A 21590-nucleotide genomic window follows, 5' to 3' on the forward strand; every position below is an offset into this window, starting at 1 on the left:
AAAAAAAAAAAAAAACAACAACCAAAAAACCCTCGGCTATGCTGCCATTCCAAAAGGGAAAATGTACCCACTACATCTTGGCCTGTTAAAATGTTATGATTAAACTTGCATCAGAATATCTCAGATCTGCTGCCAGAGACTCTCAGAGCTGCCAGGGCTTACACACTATCCTGGCAAATACAAAGACATAATTATAATATATACATAGTGTCAGTCTCTCATTTCTGGTTTGTTTTTATTAACAAAAAAAAAAAAAAACACTGGCAAAAATTCTGAACCCGTAAAGCGCATACTTTCTGTGAATACTACTGCACTACTGAATACTTTACATGCCAGAATTTAACACAGGAAGAAAAAAAAGAAAGGAAAAATGATTGTAAACCTAATCCAAGCATAATCTTCCTGCAGATCTGCTTTATTTCATGTTTTATTCCACTTTAATTTGACGTAGCCAAACGGTTCACTACCACAAACTTTTCAGTTCAGCTTGAATCAGCAAGTGCATTACAATAAACAAGCGGCTAGACGTTACCTCAAGGGTACAATGGCATCATTCTGGTGTGGTGAATGAAAGCAGACTGGTGATAGTTACTGCTAAGGGTGGAGGTTTTTAGAAACCTCCTCCACCATTTACAAATGGCAGTGTATTTCTCTACAGTCGTAATCTAAGGAACTTCAGGCACAGATGATTATGCAGTGGACACGGAGAATAACAGTGAGATTTTGGCATTTTAAGAAAACAAGTGCACAACAGAAACACAACTGAAGTCCCAAGAAACTTATAACAAAACTGTGTGACAGCCTGTAAATAAATGCACAGCCACCGTGATGTGACTAATTGGTTTAAAAAAACCTGACGTTTTGAAACCGAGTGAAGCATAGATCTGAGTGAGAAACAGTAATATACTATAACACATTCCCTGCTTCTCATTTATGTTACTCTAATGTTTATTCGGGGCGTTCGTGGCTCAAAGAGTTGGCAGTTTGTCTTGTAACCGGAAGGTTGTAGGTTCAAGCCCCGGCTCGGACAGTCTCGGTCGTTGTGTCCTTGGGCAAGACACTTCACCTGCCGCCTACTGGTGATGGCCAGAGTGGTCGATGGTGCGATATGGCAGCCTCGCTTCTGTCAGTCTGCCCCAAGGCAGCTGTGGCTACAACTGTAGCTGCCTCCACCAGTGTGTGAATGTGAGAGTGAATGAATAGCGGAATTGTAAAGCGCTTTGAGGGCCCCGAAAAGCGCTATATAAATGCAATCCATTATTATTATTATTCTACGAAACAAACATTGTGTTTTCTTAAATAAAATCTAAAACTAGCGACTGAGACCATAAACCCGTCGGGATGTTTTTTTACTTAGGGAGTTGCCCCCTGTTGGGCGTCAAAAAATATGCAGGATATGGCACTTCTGCAGTAGCTTTACTTTTCAGACCCAGGGGTTAGCCATGACAAACCCGGTGTGACCTGCGGGGAAACCTACCGCTGTCGAGGTAGAAGCCGTCAGGACAGTTGGCGACGCACGTGTGGGAGCCCTCGATGAGGTTAAAACCACTCCTGCATGTGGTGCACTGGTCACTACGACTACCAACACAGGTCTCACAAGAGGAGGAACACTTCTTGCAACGTTTCCTATCATCACGGAAAAATCCACTGGGGCACTCCGATACACACATCCTGGAAAGGGAAGTCATTGAAGACAGAAAAAAAAAGTATTTACATTTAGAGCATTAGGATAACCTCCTTGAGATGGAACATGTCATTTTGGAGGTTTTGAAGACAAATATAAAGACAACAAAAAAAAGGTGAGGGAAAAAAAAAATTACAACCTTATACAAAGGTTGTAATTTTCAGATTGATTAGTCAACGCTGCGCAAAATAAGTGAACAGTTACACTCGGAAACATGTTTATGCAAGTTTATCACTCAGGTGGAGCTCAAAACATCAAAGCTTTTTTTTAAAATAACTTCTTTGGATACAAAACAGGAAGACTTAGTATAAAAAAAAAGAAGAATGAAAAAAAGGTGTCATGAAAGCATGTAAAAAAAAAAAAAATCTATAGCACATTTTTCTTAAAGATTTATTGAGGCTGTAGTTTCCTCTGAAGGACAGCGTTCTTCAGCAGCAGACCAGTGAAGACCAAATCAAAACCAAAGACCGAAATGTAAAAAATAAATAAATACATAATCTCTGCAGCAAATATGATCTAAAATGCAATAAAATATCTGGGAAGTAATGCAAAAATAAATGTGTGCGTGCAGGTTTTACACAACGAACAGGCCAACATCTACTGAATAACTTCACAGCTCCTTAGCACCCCATCATTTTAACCCGAGCTCACACCCTGAAGTAATGACCTCCATAGAGCTAAAGAGCAAAAAAAAAAAACAAAACAAAAAAAAACACAAAAAAAACCGCACACACAAGCGTGCACCTTCTGCCAAAAAACACACACTGCACGTGTGTAAGTACAAAAGACATGCTTTTATCCTCCAACTTAAATACATGCATGGTTTGCTGAAATGGTTATATAAAAAGAAAAAAATATCTTTTGTAACAACAGCATGTACTGTAGTGTAACCTCTAAACCCAGGACACCAATTAAAACTTCAAACCTTATTTTGTCTCCGACACACTGATTAAACATGTAGAAGACAATAGAAGGGAACTTTGAAGTTCAAACCTGAATTTAGGCAAGAAATTTGGAAAGCCAGAATGTTGGCCCCCTGTACATGCCAACAAAGCTAACAGATCTAAATTCAAATGTGTACTTTATAAACGGTTACAAATATTTGCATATTATTATCCCTCAACAAACACCGATAGTTCTCTCAGAACCTAAGAAAATGTTTTCAAAATGTAATCGATTACTATTTACAAGCTGATAGTTTACCCTGAGAATCAAACTCAAAAATACATAAAAAGAAATTCCAAAGACCCCCACATCCTTTGGTGTATGTGAAGCATCAAACACGCATGTAGGGATGTAATTATCTGATGACTAGACGCTGCTGCCACCCCTCCTCCTTCCTCCAATCTTCATTCATCAATTGCTCCCTGTGGTGGCAGAAAAGGGCAGCACACCTCTAAAGTGAGCTAATGATAAGGCAGCACCTAAGCTTGCACATTCTCATGCACCTGCATCGGCCTGTCTTTTATTAGACCAGAGACAGGCCGACACAAAGGCAATTACTACAGACTTTGATCCCAGGGGGCAAGCACAAAATGTAGACACATGCACAAATTTACAGTCACACACGGGCTTGTATACACACAATTAAGAAGGGGAAAGGACAAACAGGACACACCATGACTGACAGCGTTTCTCTTATCAGACTGACGTGGTGTAATTAATCAGGCCACCATCAGGAAAGTTTCCAAGCTCACCATGTAACAGTCTCCTTATATAAAGCACAGTGCAATGCAAAGCTTCCAAAAACTCAGTAGCCAGTTCTCAGTTCTTGTTTTTCTCTCTCAGATTTACTTGTCAAAACGTAGAAACACTCTTTTTCTGGATTCACATGAAAAAAATAAAATAAAATGCACTAAAAATAAACACAGATGTTAAATTTCTGTAGGTTTCCTAATGATCAAACCCAATCACACAAAACAGGCTGGCGAACAGATGTTTCTCTGAGGTATGTAAACAACTGAAATGCTGCCTTCGGCTGGTTAAGTCTACAGATCGAGGGATTTGTATGCACCAATGTTCACTTTACCTTTGGAAAACTATCTGATTGAAAGCCCCTCAGCTAATATTGATCCGTCTGCTCATTGGACCTCTTACTCCTAAAAACGATCAAAAGACGAAGCAACTGCTGGGCCAGACATGGGTTTTCCATGTGTTGTCTTTAAATTAACAAAGGAGATGGCTCAAATGGCTCTGTTGGAGTTCATTAAACAAGAATTTTTTGGCATTGTGGGTCATAGGGTTTGAGCTGATCCAAGTAGTTCTAGCTCCTAATTCTACAACGAAGAACATAAAGGAATAAAAGTTTTGCCAGGACAATCATTCAATCATTTGTTTTTTAGTCTGTGATTTGTTTTGTTTATTCATGTGTTGAAATCTTTTATCTTCTTTGTTAAAAACAAATCTAAGAAGAAAACCCAACAGTAAGGCACTTTTCCACTGCTCTCCTATTTAGCATGAGGTTGTTGCCACAGTGGATAGTTCCATACATCTGATTTAGCACAGATTTTATAGTGGCTGGCCTTCCACCCTCGATACTCTCATTTATCTGTGCTTGGATCTGGCACTAGGAGCATACAAGCCCGTGAAGTCACTGAGGCTGGGTTCTTGTCTCCTCCCGGTCTCGAACCAGGGTTCTTTCACATTTAAGGAGAATGTATAACCAGACTATAACTAGATGGCAACCACTTGGGTCGAATCCGTGAGTGCAAAGAGACACGTGTGGACATGTTACACTCATCGGTGGAGACTTACTGCAACATGTAGCAAAGTATTTGCAAACCTTCACCAATTTGCCTGAGAGTGACTGCAGTCGAATACGGCTGACTCTGCAATCATCCATTTTTTTCCAAATTGCAAGGACTCTACTGTCCTAACAGACAGACAACCATTTACACCCAGATTGACACCTTAGCTAATTTAGAAATGCCACGTGATGCATGTGTTTGCACTGTAGGAGAAAGCTGGAGTACCCAGAGAAAACCTACATGTGGAGGGGGACAGCAAAAAGTAAATCCCTATTCTGGACCCAGGACCTTCTTGCTGTGATGAGCCAGTACTACACAAGGCTAAAGCACACCATGTAAAGCTTTTCTGGCAGAAAGTCAAGTGGCGTAAAACAAAGAGTGATACAGTTCGATTCTGAAGGTTTGATTTTGAGTAGATGTATACAATCAAGGAGCAATATAACTTCTGACAATCTAAAGCAGTCCGACCTGGTGTTGTTCTTGAACTTGAGGAAGTAATGAAGGCAGTTAATGCAGTGGTGGGGTCCAGGACCCCAACAGCCATTCTCACTGCATTCAGAGTCACAGGGGCCTGGATTCAAATACAGAAAGAAAAAGGGGTTTCAAGTCTTATAGCCTCTTAAAATGATCTATTTTAACTGATTGCACTTCAAAAGTACCCTTAAATCACAAACTACAATAATAATATTTTGACACAACAGCAGGGAAGTAAAAAAAGGCAATGACAAATATGTTACTACAGGCTGCTATTGTCACCAACCCTTCTGTGGGCGGCAATGGATTTATCACTTACCAGGGTACTCCTCTGGGAATTCCTCATCAAGGTCTGCAAACTGAGGCTTATCTATGTGCCCAGTTGAGTACGGGTGCACAGAGGTGCCATACAGCACCAGTGACCACTCCTTTAGCTTGCCTGAAAAGACAAGATGAAATTTATAAAAGTTATCCTAAATAGAGGTATTTCGTTATCTCCTTGCGGTGGGTAAATTGGGGTGTTCTCATATTTATATTGTAGAGTTACTGGTATAATCAGGTCACACTATAAACCCGACTACATTTTTACGCCCTGCATTTTCAGAAACCACCGCGAAACGTTTTAATGATACCCAAGGAAAGCTAGGTAGTTTATATGGCATTACAGTGACTGATGTAACAGCTTTTAAGAACCTACTACTCTTCATCTGAGACAGTAAATTAGTGGGTAATTTCAGTTACAAAATTCACGGCTTCCCGAGCAACATGCATGGCCCTGATGGCACTTTACCTATTCCAGAGAAAGTTAATGGCTCTTCTGCTTCTTCTGTTGCCATAACATAAAAATCAATGTAAAAAAAAAATGAATACAACATGATTCAGTTAAAGAAACTATTCACACTGTCATACCAGGCACTTTCTGGCTGCGAAGTTGTGAAGGTGAGTCATAGATCTCTAGGACCCAGTCGCCAGCTGCCTTCTCTCCCCAGCAGTGGGTGGTCATAAACTCCCAGTTCTTAAAACCCTCCATGGAGTGATCAAACAACCTGTGCATCAGAAGTACACACAGTTACAAACACACAGACACTTATCGGATGAGGAAGTGTTTCAAACACTGCAAATACAAGAGCAAACAATCAGAGCCTTTAATGAGCTATGCGCAGTGTACAGTACTGAGATTTACTAGAGGCTAAGTAAACCTGTGAAAACTTTGAATTCTGATTGGTTGGAAGATGCTGATTCACTTTTTATGAGCAAAAACTGTTGATAAAGTGTTGTAAACATAAACTCAGTGGCCACTTTATTTGTTACACCTTGCTAGTACTGGATTGGACCTTCTTTTGCCATCGTGGCACAGATTCAACAAGCTGTTGGAAACATTCCTTAGAGATATTGGTCCATACTGACTTGATAGCATCACACAGATGCTGCTGATTGGTTGACTGATGTGAATCTCTTGTTCTACCGCATGCCAAAGGTGTCCTGTTGGATTGAGGACCATTGAGGGCATTTGAGTGTAGTTAATACACTGTCACATAGAAGAAACTGGTTCAAGAGGATTTGTGCTTTGTGACATTATTCTGTTGTAAGCTGGATAGATGGTACGCTGTGGTCATAAACCAATAGGCATGTGGTGTTTAAATGATGCTCAGTTGGTACCCAGGGGTCCAAAGTTAAGAACCTGAGGTTGAACCATTATTACAAAGCAGAATGATCCATTTGCATTCCAAATTCTGACCCTACTCTAAGTCAAAGAGAAATTGAGACTCATCAGATCAGGCAACATTTTTCCAAATGTTGCCGACCAATCTACTGCTTTCCTATTTTGATCCAGCTTCAATTTCCCATTTTTATCTGACAGTAGTGGCGCACAGTGTGGTCTTCTGCTGCTGCAGCCCATATGCATCAAGGTTCAATGTGCTGTACATTCACAGATGCCCTTCTGCATATTATGGTTGTAACGAGCGGTTATTCAAGTTGCTGCTACCTTCCTATGACCTTAGGAAGGCAGTTCTCTCAAAGAGCTCCCACTCACTGGATATTTTCTCTTTTTCAGACCATTCTCTGTAAGCCCTAGAGATGGTTGCGTGGGAAAAATTCCAGATGATCAGATCAGTTTCTGAAATACTCAGACTGCCACAAACAACCATACGGTCAAAGGCACCTTTATTCCCCATTCTGATGTTCAATTTGAACTTCAGCAGGTCGTCTTGCTCTTGTATACATGCCTAAATGCACCCAGTTGTCGCCATTTGATTACCTGATATTCGATATTTGTTTTAACAAGCGGCTGAGCAGGTGTTCCTATTGAAGTGATATATTTGCCACTGTTCAGCTGCAGGTAAACTGTAGATGGTAAACACCAAGCTTCAGCTTGAGGTCTTAGAGCCAACAATAATGACCAAAGATGGGTTAAAACCATGAATATATTACAGTTAAGTGATGAGGACTGTATGATGGGCTGAGGGTTGCTTCGCTTTTTGAAGGGAGAGCAGCTGTTTTTCACATAAACCACATGATTTTTTTTATTATCGTAACACATTCCCATCTGTTGTCAGTTGATCATATTTTTCCTAAATTAACCAGACAAACTGTGGGGAGTACTCCACAGCAGACCAATGAAAAAGAGGTCTTAGCTGACCTAAAGTCCGGCGATGGTATTAATTTAATAGAAAATAAACAGATGAAAGAATTAATAACTGAAGATCAGAAACAGTGTACTTCAGCCCATAGAAGTTGCAGATACTGCTGTTAGGAAAGGAGTTTAATTTGATTTTCATTCATATTCAAATTAATTTTCTTTTTAATAGAAATACTCTGGCACTGGCAGCCCTCATCATCATCACACAAACTTCAAGCTGTTCCTGTCTGTTGTGGCACTCGACTGCATGCTCTTTGGTTGTAGTAAGTGGACTTTGGACATATTCAGATAAACATGCAACTATATGAAAGGACGTGGCAGGCATGAGTCAGAAAAACTGGTGAATTGAGCAAGTTTTTTTCTGAAGAGTTTAAATTATACAATTGAGTCCTATAAGATCAACGTTGCTTCTAGCTATGTTGATCTTATAGGACTCAGATGTATAAGCTATAGAAGCTAATAGCTTCTATAGCTTATACACAAAATTGTTTACTCTGTGTTTTATGCTAAAGCAAAATGAATAAGTGGAATAAAGCCATTTTAAGCCTGTGCAAAGGAAGCCGTCTTACCTATGCATTTATTCATTGGTTATTTTAAGCTCCCGAACTTGTTCAGAACACTATTTCAGTGCATGAGCCGCAAGGTTATATTCCTACTTAGGAGCTGACTGATTGATTCTTGACTGATAGATATCAACTACCTTCTATAAAGGTTTAACAGTTTTTTGGCAGTGCCGGTATTTTTTACAATGTTCTGTGAAATAACACAGCACTGTTCTGTGTTTTCTTCAAAACAACAGCACGTAAATTACTCAGTTTGATGACAAGTGGCTACAGAAGCATCCAGCCCAACCTCTGGAGCTCAAATATAAAAAAATAACAATAATTTAAGAGAGTAATGCAATCACACTTAGCTTGTTCTAAACTTCAGAGGGCCTCCTTTCTTATTTGAAGTTCTTTCTTGAAGTGCTACTAACTTTTCCTTTGAAGAAAAAGTATCTCCACCAGTGTGTCATTTATCTGATTTACTCCACACAGCTAAAGCTAAAGGATATACAGCCAAAGACCCTGAGCACTGCAGTGTCTCGTTTTAGGTTCCCTATGGCTGAAGTTTTGGAGCCTCCTTTGTTGTGATGTCGCACACAGTAAAGAAGGTTTTTAGCCTGTTAAGGATGACGGGATCACAGTTGGCATTGTTGTAGACTCAGCAACTTACGGCTGCTCCCTTATTCACAAGATATCACCACACAAGGTATCTCCACATGTTCTATTTGGGGGATTTTATGGAGGATGCCCTTCCTGACATAACCCCTTAAAATTCATGTAATATCTCAGAGGGCCCGGTGGCGCCAGTGTCCGGCAGCCTCGCCTCTGTCAGTGCGCCCCAGGATGGCTGTGGCTACATTGTAGCTTGCTGTCACCAGTGTGTGAAGGTGTGTGTGAATGGGTGGATGACTGGATGTGTAAAGCGCTTTGGGGTCCTTTGGGACTAGTAAAGCGGTATACAAATACAGACCATTTACCATCTAAGTGCCCGATGCCCTTGCCAGGATTTGTATTTGCAGATGACGAGTAAGTATAGCCACCAAAACACAAGTTTGTGGTGCAGTTTCTCTCTTTAAGCTGGTTTGAAAAATCACACCAGAAGAAGCAGCAGCAGCTGGAAATGTTTAGGAGGAACCTACAGTACTGAATGGGCCAATCACAGATCCTATGGACTGTGTAATTACATTTCTAAAGAGGTGCACATTACGTTCAGCATATGGTTTGCAATAATTGCAATTATTAGGTACCGATGTAGATTTATCGCTAACATATAAACCCCTGTTAGACTCCTCTGTCATGACAATATGCTTTATAAATAAATCCCTAACCCAAATATTAAACAGATTAAGGTCAGCTATTCTTCCTTAGATGGAACGGCACAAACCCGCTGGGCTACCAAAAATTATTCTCAAAGGCGTTGGTTTGGCAATGTATAATATACACATGCATGCATTTTTTAAAAAAAAACTAAATTTAAAAAAATACATAAAAAGAAAGTGAAAAAAGTGATCTTTTATTTCAAGTTCATGAAGCTGAACCTTTGAAAAAGATCATTCACAGTAGCTTCTGTACCTGTTGGCAAGCAGCTGAGACTTTGTCCCCGAGGGTGAAGTCAGGTTGATTGACAGGTCCCCACGGCGAGGGTGTGTAATCGTGATGCGTACGACCACATGCTCCAAGTAGATCACGTGATGGTTGGGGTTGTCAGTGCATCCTGTCGCCTTGTACACGGACCGAACCACGTGCTCTGGACGGATGGTTCTGGAGGAAAACAGAGTGTAAACATCAAAAGAACCAACATGCTGCAGCACAGTTTAACCACTTTAAGTTTTTCAGAATCAGAAAACTTTGTTATTCCCAGAGGAAATGATGTGGTCACAGCAAGGACAGCAGTGAACAAGTACCACTATCACAAAAAAGCTCCAATAAAAAAAATATACACAATATATAAAATAATAATATAAACTTGCAGCTGTGGCGTCTCTCTTACCATACTGACAGTTATTTTCTCTGCAAGGGATGTGCAGGATTTATCTGCCCAATATCACTCTACATGAACTGAGGCATTTTAAACCTTAGACTGTGGCCGTCTCCATAGCGATACGGCTCTAATTGCCATGACACAATTAATGTAATTATAAAGTTTCACTTCACTTCTTTTGATTTAACCTCCGAAAACCAAAAGGCATGCAAAAAAAAGAGAGAGAAAAATAAAGTCCATATTAATATTTCGCATTTCTTGAACCTCACTCTGCCAAAGAAACCAAGAACCTGAACACGATAAGAAAGACAAAGAACATTATTTGTTCGGTCTGCTATGCACGGCTCAGCAGCAGAAAGTTCACCGAGCAGCCAACATAAACATCTAATGGCCCCTTGAATAACATCTGTGCTATGATTTAATAGAGCAGCGATACAGCACCAAAACCTGGACGAGTCCACAAGAGGGGACAATGAAAACCATCTTGCCAGCGCAACACTTTGGAGAAAAAGAGTCACACATGGAGCAGCTGAGCCAACTTAACACATCAGCTCACTGCTGCCAATGGATTACATGCAGCGTTTACTCACTGGAAACTAAAACATTACACTTTCTTCAAAACATTACAAAAATGAGTTACTAAAATAATTTCTTGCAGGCTGGAGGGGGTTGAGAGAACAGCCATTGAGTTCTGTTGTTTGATTATATATTGGAAACTTTTTTGAAAGATTCAATTTTAAGCGTTGCAATCACGACCACGACATTTTCTAGTTATGAAGCCATGCGGTACAGATGCTCATCTTTGCCAGTAAAATTGCCCCGAGGCAATTACAAACTAGCCCGTGATATCGAAAGCGATTCCAGGAGCGACACTTCCGCGCATTTGGCTCGATAATTGATTGAGAACAACAGTAACAAAGTGGCTTATTTCATTAATAAAAATAATCAGCTTTGGCTGTTCAGACCGTGTAATTAATGCTGGTCTGCTGATTATTAAATACTGCTAAAAAACATCAATTTGTTGTGACTGATGTGTTTGCAAAAGGCCAACACTGGCCACCAAGATGAAAGTAATGATTTCCGCTGAGAAATGCTGCTTAAATTACCCGAGCTGGTACGTTAAATTAATCTGTCTCACATCGGTTAGAGCGGTGAAGAAAGGAACGATGGCGATTTATAATTAAAAGCAGCACATGAGCGGCACACGCTTTCCTGAATGCGGAGAGGAAAATAATCTACGATAATCTTTCCATTTGTCCCTCATCTCTATCTGAGCGTTTCCATAATGGAAGTCTGAGCAGTTAATTGACGCAAATACTTTTACATAAAGTACAAAACAGAAACAACTGTTGGTGGTGAAGCAGATTAGATGGAGCGAATAACAGTGAACACACTGAATGTCCGTTTTGATGACCATTTGGAAAGCGGTCAGCGGTAACATCTGGGGAGTCTGGAGCCGACAGAACAGCTCTGCTCTATGACACCGCACAGATAGCTGAACCGTACGTGCTGGGACCGAGCAGATGCACGGCTGATTACCACCAGTCTGATTGCACTCGGATCATGCAGTTTTCCTGCTGCATACTCCAAGTGGTGCTGAGATCAGCTGCAGACAGACATTACCAAACGTGGTCAGAGGGGCCAGCCAGAGGGTGTGTGGGAGCACAGCAGTGAGGTGATGACTGCACTTATGTCGCAAGTTGCACTAGAAGCACAGAATACACGCCCAGAGAGATGTGGCAGCAAACTAACTGCACATGTGTGCCTGCTGTCGTCTTTTCTTTATTTTTAAACAAACTCTTGGGTTTATGGAGGAGGTCGTTTCGCTCCTTTTGGGACGAATCCAGATTTGAAAATGTGTCACAGATAAAACTTTTATGATTGTTTTGCCTTCACTTCAGAAGCAAAAATACAAAAAACAATACAACGCCTTTTGTTTCTGGTGATTGCTTACTTTCTTCTTATTGTGGCTTAATGGAAGTGTTACTTCTGTTCAAAAACAATGCTTTAATCCCATTCACAGCACATATATTTCTCCATTACCCACCAGTAAGGATTGCTTAACACAACAGCCTCCGACAGGAGTTAAGACTTTTACATAAGCCTCATATGGGCTGGCTTGTGCACTGGTGCAGAACAGACAGAATGACAGTGATAATGGTGCAGTCGCTGGCCACTGAGCCTTCAACTGAAAGCAAACCAGTTCGGGGCCCAAGTTCAGCCAGCCTGCCTAACACAGAACAGAGCTCAGGCTTCCAGCTGCATCAAGAATAACAAGTTGTGAAGCCCTGGCTCTCTCTATGCAAGTGTGTGCACATATGCGTGTGTGTGTGTGTGTGTGTGTGTGTGTGTGTGTGTACACACACATAGTAAAGGTCTTATGTGAGAACCACCCTGCCAGAACTAATGCTTGGCCCCTATCAAGGTACAGCTTGCACAACTGCACTCTGAAACACATGCCAGTGCAAAACACCAGAGAGAGAAAGAAATAAGAAAGAAAATAGAAAGACAGTACAACTGAGAGGGGGGGAACAGATTGAAACAAAGAGTGGGGGCGGCAGGGGCTCTCACAACAGCTTACAAAATCTGACTTAGCCAGAATGAAAGCATATTTAATGAGACTTGTTGGTATATGAGGACACTAGATGGGATCAGATTCCTTTGTGTCATAGAAACTGTACATATACATATACTCTTTTAACAAATCACCCTAGCAGTAGACATCCATGATTATTTAATGCAGGAACACCAAGCTTTTAATTTAATTGGCGAAATTTTAAAGCTCTTTTAAAACTGTTGCTACAAAGCTGGATCACTCCAGCTTTGTAGCAACAGTTGGGGGAGGCTGTTTCCCGTATCCCGTGCTTCCTTAGGGATCATTTTGGAATACCAACTACGAACATCGCTCATCAGCTTACAGAGTTTAATGATGCTTTTGTGACTGAACGGAGTAAAATTCCTGCAGCCAGGTTCCCAAAGTCTGATCTCGAATCTGCTTCAAGTGTTTTGTCCACATACTTATGACTTATAAGAGATTATGCAACCTGCCTTATGTTTTACCTGATTTGTCGGTCTGCACTCTCCACACAAACATGTTGAGTGGGAACTTGCTTCCATCGCTCCGCCTCCTTCACCATCGCCTCGGCATCCATCAGGCCGAAACCATACAGGTGGCTGACTGCAGGAAACAGCAGAAAGTCACAGGTAGTCAGGCCGATTTATTCGATTGTTTTTGGCTACGAACAGTTTGTCAGAAGAGGGTTACATCTTAAAGCTCCTTAAGAAGATTTTGCGTTTTTAAGCAGCCACAGTACAACATCGGCGTCAACATCCTTTTACAGAATCTGGCCTCACTGGGTAGCACCAGGTTGGACAAAAGAGGGGTTTATTTGAGTCACTGTTGCCTTCCTATCAGGTCAAAGCAGTCTGACCAGTCCTCTCTGACATCAACAAGGTATTTTTACCCAGACAACTACAACTCCCTGGATATTTTCTTTTTTTTGAAGCACTACGCCACATTCAAAGCCACCTAGCTCCTGTTTTTTGTTTTTAAACCATCGGTCAATCTCATAACCAGTCTTCAAATGACCATAATAAAAGGCAAGCGGTTTCATAAAGAAGAGAAGATGACTTTTGAGGTTATGTCTGATGTGTCACAGTAGCACAAAGCTTTCACCAAGTACGGGTGTCTGAAGACAAACAACAAAAAGAAAAAAGAAAAAAGAAAAAAGCTCCATTTAAATTGTACGTGCTTCACATAACCATAGCTCCTCAACAATTTTGGTCTAGCGGGAAAATTCAGATGCTTCCTGACAGATGAGAATTAGTCCAGACGCCTCTATAACACTTGGGTGATAAAGGGTTAAATCACCTTGTTCCTCATTGTGATGCTCATTGTGAACTTCAGCAGGTCATCTTAACCACACCTACACCTCAAAACTGAGCATGTGATTGCCTGATTAAATATGTTAATGTGTTCATGAAGAGGTGTGCCTAATATAGTGGCCGATGAGTGTAATTGCTTTTAGAGTCCTACAATTGTTGCCCGAGAAGAATCAGAACGCGTCAACCAAAGTGAGACTCTATCACGTACGTTTTAAATGCCCCTCTTAGTCAGAAAAGAGTTAGAAAAAAATAAGACTGCTTATATGTACAGCTAATCAAATATGAATTCCTTTCATACTTCCTCACCCCTCCTCCTCTCCTCTGTCACTTGGAAAATCTCCAGGCACACTGGGCCTGCAGCTTGGCTGACCCTTAGTTCTCCCTCTCTTGGTTTCTCTCCAACACACACACACACACACACACACACACACAGGTACGCACTCAAAGTTACAAAATAGCACCCACCACATGGACCCTGACAGATGGCAGCTGGCAGCGCCGTACTTAAGCAAGCAAGAACAAGACATTTTTGGAAACTTCTCATCAGCCGCCTTCAGAATAATCTAATAAAAATATACATTTTCACAATGCAGTAATTGGTTAGTTAAGATAAGATCTGCTGAAAAAGAAATTCCTTACATCATCCTCCTGTGTTCAAACTGATCTGACTTTTCTAACACAGAGCTGTTACGTTTCCTTTTTACCTTTACCGTCAGCTCCACCTGCTAGAGAAACAGCTCAAAGGAAGCTTTATGTGAAAGCTCTACTGGCTCTGTTCTGTGTAACGTTTATTTGTTTGTTTGATATTCTGGCGGTATGAAACGAAGAAGCGCAGATTCCCAGCAGTAAATCAAAAGCCTCAAACAAATATCAAACACTTCTAGGGGGGGGCAAAAAGTCAGCTTTATAAAGACAAATTCCAATTAAGTTAAATCAACTTTATTTCAAAGACGTTTTTTAATGATTATCACCCATCCAGACTTCAAACACCGCTCAGTGAACTTCTTGAAAATTAATTAAAATCAGTCACATAGGACTTGTAACCGATTATTTTTATTGTGTAGAGGCACTGATAAGATATTGAAATTCAATGTGGTTCATGGTTGAGAAAACACTGTGGTAGATGGTCTGAATTCATAAGCAGATATATTTCGATGCTCTCTTTTTGAGCAAGAAGTAAACAGGTTTGGATGCAACAGAGATTCAAGAATTTTACTGCTTTCATTTACGTCTGAGTGAGTGAGTGTTTACCATTGTAACCAGCAGCATTCGTCTTCCAGTCAGGAGCGCTGAGGTGTCCGGCTCTAGAGGTTTTCACAATGATATGCTGAACGTCTCTCCATGATAGCAGAGGACTAGCAGAGGAAAACACAAATAAAAAGAAATCCATCGATTTATTAACGAAAAAAAGAAGAAGAAACTTTGCTTAGCTGTCCTACACTACCGCTAAATATTTGAACTGCCTTCACAAAAGCAGGAAGTTATCCAGGAATGATAACGTTGATTAGACATTAAAAAAGGCAGAATGGAGATAAAGACAGACAGATCTTTGTTGTGAGAGTTAACAATCAGACATCATCGTGGCGGGGAAGGGAGGAAGAGGCGGCCGTTGGCTAGATGAAAGGAACGTTGGGAAAAACAAATCCAGTACAAAAGGTGAAGCGGGTTAAAAAAACAAAGCAGAAAGATGAAATGTAGGTAAAGAAAAATGAATATACAGTAGGTGGAAAATTACTGAGAGAGAAAATTACAGAGGGCGTAGATGGAGGGCATAGATGCTTGTTTCGTCTCTAGTTTCTTAGATCTCACGTGAGATCCATTACAGGATGGCAGCCATGTGTCTCAACTCCTTTGATGTCCAAATGTTACATTAAAGGAAAAAAAAAAAACAGGAAGAAGTGGGTCACCAAGTTTCCTGGGATTCCCTTCCATCTCATATGCTGGCCAGATGCTCTGTTCTCTCCCCTCATGTCACTCCCTCACCATCTGAGACCTCCAGAATTTGCAATTCCCCAAAGCTTTTGACCTAAAACTATGATTTTAGGCTTTCAACCTCACATTTTAGTGTTAGAGCCTAACAAAATAGACAGATATCTGCCCCAATTTCGGGCAGATATAGACAGGAACGAGGCTTGTTGAGTTGCTAACATTAGAGGAGCTACCTGCGGTCTGTGAAACCTGCTGTACAGAGTTTTGTTTCACCGCCAACTGGCTACGCCTGTGATATATGCCTCCAAGGAGGAAGGCAACACTGATGGTAACCTGTGTTTGTCGCTAATGGCTTACTTATTAGAATGAATGCAAGATAGATTAACTCTTCCTAACGGTTTACCTCGTATACTTATTCATCCTGATAGTGCACCAATCAGGTCAGGCAAACAAAACATTGTGTAACAAACCAGCATAGCAAATAACCAGCAAATAAATAAATAAATATAGATAAAATTTTAAAAAAAACAAAAAAAAAAAACAACCAAGCCACAGAGGAGGTGCTAGCGGCTGGTGCTGTGCGACTCAAATGTAAACAAATGACCCCACTGTAGCGCTTGCTAGCTGTGCTCCACATGACAGAAAGAGCAAACAGTGACAAACTGACGCTTGCTTGGTAAAGCAGGACTATAAGCAGTTCGTTAAAAAGCTCCAACATCCCAGGTAGAAAATGTTTGTGGGTTTTATTGTGTGACAATTTTGTTAGAAGTTTGAGCTACTTTAGTTATTGCTAATCATAAGTGTCATGCAGCTGTTTTAATTTCCAGGTAAAAACACTACAGTAGACTGCTGCTAGCAGCTTGTTTCAATAGATTCACACTTTAAATGTTGAAGTGTGTCAGTGGTAACAGAAGCTCATTGATAAACATTACTCACATTTATAAAGTTACTGCCTACAAGCTAAAAGCATTGATAAAACATTCACTACATTTTTAAATATTCATTCAGAAATATTGTTACTGCTAATTTTCTTAAAATGTGATATAATTTGGGGGCCATATTGTCTACCCCATCAGGAACAAAAAGACTTTTTAATATCCAATTTTTTTAAGTCTTAAAAATTCCACACTCGTCAGGTTCCAACTTGGACCCAAGCAAACCCTAGAATACTTACTTAAAAATAAATAAATAAATAAAAAACTTTTAAGAGCTTAGAAAAAAAAATCTGTCCAGCATTTCTTTCTTTCAAAACGCTGATTTAATATAAAAGATGGACACAGTTTCTGGGTCTGATCAGTAAAACCAATGCAGAAACAAAATCTTTCTAGAAGGAAGTCTGAAGGTACGGCTTAGAAACGCCTTCAGAGACTTAGATGAGAAATTATTTGAAGCATCCTGTTTATGTTCAATTTCAAAAGTCGCCAAAAATGTATCTTTGTTTCTCCTCTGACACGTCGACTTCTACCTCCATCTTTGCTGCTGAGGAATCCTCCCATAGATTTTAATTTCACATTCTTTGACTTTGAACGCCCCTCTAATAATGTCTCTAGTAGTAGCGCCTTAAACCTGCATTATTTATGATTGCCAGCAGAGGTTGAACCCCCTGATTGGTTAGCATCTTAGAAAATCTCCCCTCTGCCCCCTGTCATAAGAGCTCAATAAATAATCTCCTGATGGGTTAATGGGTCTTTATCATCATTTTTGTGTCTTATTTAATTACAGTGTGATGTTTAGTTCGTGAATTATGGCCCAAATTGGAGTAAAGTAGGTGATAAATTATGTTATGGTTTAGGGCAAGGCTCCGTCGGGATTGGCAAGTCTCTACTATATGAGCAGGAAGTGTCAATGAGCATCTCAGTCAGATCCACCCTTTAGAAAGCACGTTAGGCACAAAGCATCAAGATGGTGTTCAACTTCCTCAGCTCGAGGTCTTAAGACAGGACTTCACTAACCTACAGCTGACACCACGGAAAATATAATCAAATTCACTTAGTTATAAGAGTTTATAGTTTAAGCACTTTTTGCAGGACATGAGGACGATTAGACAAAAAAAAGGAGATTTTACAACACATTTTCTCTTTTTTCCCCTTTTTAAATTTCTAATAAAATCCAGTGAAAAGAAATCCCCACAATGCCAAGAATGCAACAAGACATTTACAAGCTGTTACACATGCCCAAAACTCACTAATGCTCTCGATGAGGCCAGACTTGTAATTGTAGAACAGACCTAATGTCTTAAAATAAAGTCAAGTAAGAAATAAATAAGGGATGGCAGCACAAATAAGTCCAATGAAAAGTCAGAATAATTAATGGTCAGATCAATATTAATAGGCTTAGCTGCCAGTGTGTAATTATGGGTCCATAAATGTTTTATGGTCATTAATTAAAAGTGACTTTGGCATCGTTATCTAGGCCATGACTGCCTTCCCATAAACAAGCCAATACTAATTAATGGAACAGCTCACATGCTGGGGGAAACCAGCAGCAAATCAGACATCTAATATAGGTTTCTTGGTGCTTCTCTCAAGCGTAATTATGGCTGAAAACACACAGGGGCAATCTGAAGGGAGACAGCTAAGAGCACAGTGACAGAAGAACGAGAAGTGGGTGAAGCAAAACACTAAGACTCCATCTATTTTCTACTCTTACTTCAGTCCAGTGATACAGTTTTTCATGCCACTCTCTTTAATTTTAAATCTGAAAATGTAGAGGGGGGAAAAAACTGAAATCCATCTGTCCCTGTTTTGGTTTCTTAAAATCTCCCAGTAGATGAGGTTCATATGTCAGGCAGCTCATTCTCATTTCTTGTTCTTTCGTCAGTGAAGCCTTTCGTCTCCACGTTCACTCTCTCTAACGTTTCTCCATTTTAAGGACACAAAGCTTGCTTTAAAAAGCTTGCCGTGCTAAATCTAGCACTCACTGAAACATCTTAAACTTGGCAAAATCCACAGAGAACATCACATGGGGCAGTTTTCTGAAGTTTCCCATTCCAATCTTTGCTCATACCAACAAAGATTGCCTCAAAACGGAGATTGTAGTGAAGTCTAGCATAAGGGCATCTTGATGTGTTTATCACAGAGTTTGCTCGCCCTCATTCACCAGATAAGAGCCGATATGATCAGTACGAGACAGACTTTTTCTAAACCGTTTACCCTTTTCGTCTTTCATCCTATCCTTTTTGAATAAATAGGCATGGAGGGAAAAAAAAGATTTTGGAGGAGTAAGAACACAGAGCATTGTGACTATAGTAAAGGCAGAGAAAGTACCACAGAGACGACGTGAATGCCAGCAAAAGAAGAAAGCAGGCAGACAAGAAACAGTGTGTGATAATCTTGTTGAGGAAACAGGCTTATGTGTCCAGCACTGCCTGGAAACGGAGAATATTTTCTACAGGGAGGATTTGGATTGGATTATCCAGGTTAAACGAAGTGACCTCAGCTAACTGAGCCGCTCAACATGTGATGATGGGCCTAATTCAGAGTCTCTGCACCTGCACTGTTTCCAATTCATGAATGTATCACACACTGAGCCCCTCAACAGGTTTAAAGTGAGAACAGGCCAGCACAGAGCACCCAGGGCTTTGAGAAGACATGAACGCTTAACTGAAACCAACTGGGGGACAAAACAAAGAAAAACCTGTTTGTTCTTAATATCTGTCTCCTATTTTTCTCATCTCGCTTCTTCACATTGGCACTTTAGCCAAATCTAAAAAGAAAAGAAAAAGTCCCCGGGAAAAAGACGCCCAAAATGTCCTATCTGCTTGTTACAAATAGCTTAAAAATCCAGTAAATCTTTAGTGTTGACCTTATTCTGCCAAATTAATTCAGTTTGGGTCCATTTGACCTGTTATGGCTCGGTCACACTAGTAGAATGAGATTGGATGTAAGTGTGTGGTTGCAATCACTCTCACACAGGTCGACAAAGGTTTGCAAATAACTATTGTCTAATTTATTTTTTAACAAAAGTGTGCTAACATGCTAACATGCTGAGTGTGTTGTCTGCTTCTAATTGTGGACTCAATTCAACTGGTTGCCAACTGCTTGTATTCTTTATATACTTGGATATAAAAAGCTGAAGGTTGCTGAGCACCTGTATCATTCTGCAGCAGCTGCGTCACTATTTGTGGAGGAATTTCTAAATTTTTGCTTCACATCTGTGGGCTTTGAACTGGGCTCTGAATGCAAGTAGTTTATGTGAATGCCTGTGTGTGCAGACACAAAGAGATGTTTACCTTATCATAGTTAAATCTCTATATTATTGCAAAAAGAAAAAAAAATGCAGATAACGCGACACAAACTGACAGACTGATTGTCTTATTGCCGTTTGGTCACCTTCACTATCACACACCAGCGTAGTCACAGACCTGGTCCCCATCTTCAAAGCAACCATTTCAAAAGCAGCGAGATCCAAGTTTGCTGCACACTGTTGCAAAAATTTTGGTTGTGCTGCCATCTCACTGTTAATGTAGCATTAGGGAGAGGTCATTACAAGGTCATTACAAATACAAAGTTGTTTACAGTGATAACGCCTCCATCAACAGGGCACGAGGGGGTGACCGAACACACCAGCTCTCCAGATTTAAACCTGAAGGGGAGATTTTAAACCAATGTGTTTGGAAGCACTCTTCTAATGAGGGAATGTGCTCATCCATCCAGCAGAATCAATGCCAAGGTCTACTGGATTTTCTTTTAATTTGTCACATATCTGTGGATGTTCAACGCAAATTTCTGACAGTCAAACAGGCTTTACAGCAGCTAACAAGCATCCTGTATTCATGCTTTTTTTTTTCACCACAACGCACACTCACAAATATGCTGAGCTTAAAGTGCAGAAGCAGCAAATGTGAATGCATCACTGAACGGATGAAAGTTTATTGCACATTCAAAAACAGGCACACGCGTTTTTTTCTGGCCCACCATCCAACAGTAAGTTTACACGTCACTAGATGTGCCGCTGAAACTGAAAACAAGCAGATGATCTGTTATCCAGTATGACCTCATCTTGTAAAACTCTTTACAGCTTCACAAATGTGGGCTGATAAAAAGAAAGACAGCATTTCCGTGTAATTAAATGCATCTGTCCTGCTGACTCTGACAAAAAAAAAAACAAAGAAAAAAAAAAGAAGAGAGCGACTTCACGTGGTGCCTTTTACACACCAAAACAGGCCAGAGGACAAGAAGGCATTAGAAGGTGAGCACAGGGCAAAGGGATGAAGTGAAAGGATGAGGTTAAGTGGATCTTACTTTGCCTCCAGGGCCAAAGCAATTATTGCAGCAGCCATGGGAGCTGAGGCTGACGTCCCTGTGTGACTGTCTGTACACCGATGCCTCAGGTCTGTTGTGATCTGTGGAAAGAGAAGTGAAGAGAGTCAGAGGCAACAAAGAGAGACAGGCGCAGGATGATGAATCAACGTCAAAGATGATAAAAGAGAGGATGAGGAATCAGAAAGCCGTAAGCAAACAATGAAGGAAACCATGAGAAGGGCATTACAGAGGTGGAGGAAAGGAATCAACAATGACAGTACCGGGAAGACCAGAGGGAGAAAAAGACGGGAAGAGATTGAAGTCATGAGGATCAGCAGGATTTAGACACACCTGAAACTCTTTAAACTACCATTCCAGCTTTGATACGCTGCCTTTCTATAGATAACGCACACGCACACACACACACACACACACACACACACACACACACACACACACAC

The 21590-nt window shown here is 40.6% G+C and overlaps 1 protein-coding gene across 2 annotated transcripts in view; it reads right to left on the minus strand.

The window, feature by feature from the left end:
* The window catches only part of pcsk5b (proprotein convertase subtilisin/kexin type 5b), a 61073-nt gene that overhangs the window by 7689 nt on the left and 31794 nt on the right, over window positions 1–21590 (minus strand). For both annotated transcript variants that reach the window (XM_005722086.2, XM_005722087.2), the window contains exons 9-16: window positions 21130–21230; window positions 15209–15312; window positions 13133–13250; window positions 9664–9852; window positions 5815–5951; window positions 5225–5344; window positions 4900–5002; window positions 1478–1671 (exon numbers count right to left, since the gene is read on the minus strand). In XM_005722086.2, coding sequence (XP_005722143.1) covers window positions 1478–1671; window positions 4900–5002; window positions 5225–5344; window positions 5815–5951; window positions 9664–9852; window positions 13133–13250; window positions 15209–15312; window positions 21130–21230 — 1066 coding nt within the window. The remainder of the gene's footprint in view (window positions 1–1477; window positions 1672–4899; window positions 5003–5224; window positions 5345–5814; window positions 5952–9663; window positions 9853–13132; window positions 13251–15208; window positions 15313–21129; window positions 21231–21590) is intronic.

The sequence above is a fragment of the Pundamilia nyererei genome, unplaced genomic scaffold (assembly GCF_000239375.1).
Source record: "Pundamilia nyererei isolate P.nyererei 1_Seehausen unplaced genomic scaffold, PunNye1.0 scaffold00006, whole genome shotgun sequence".
NCBI classification, from domain to species: domain Eukaryota; kingdom Metazoa; phylum Chordata; class Actinopteri; order Cichliformes; family Cichlidae; genus Pundamilia; species Pundamilia nyererei.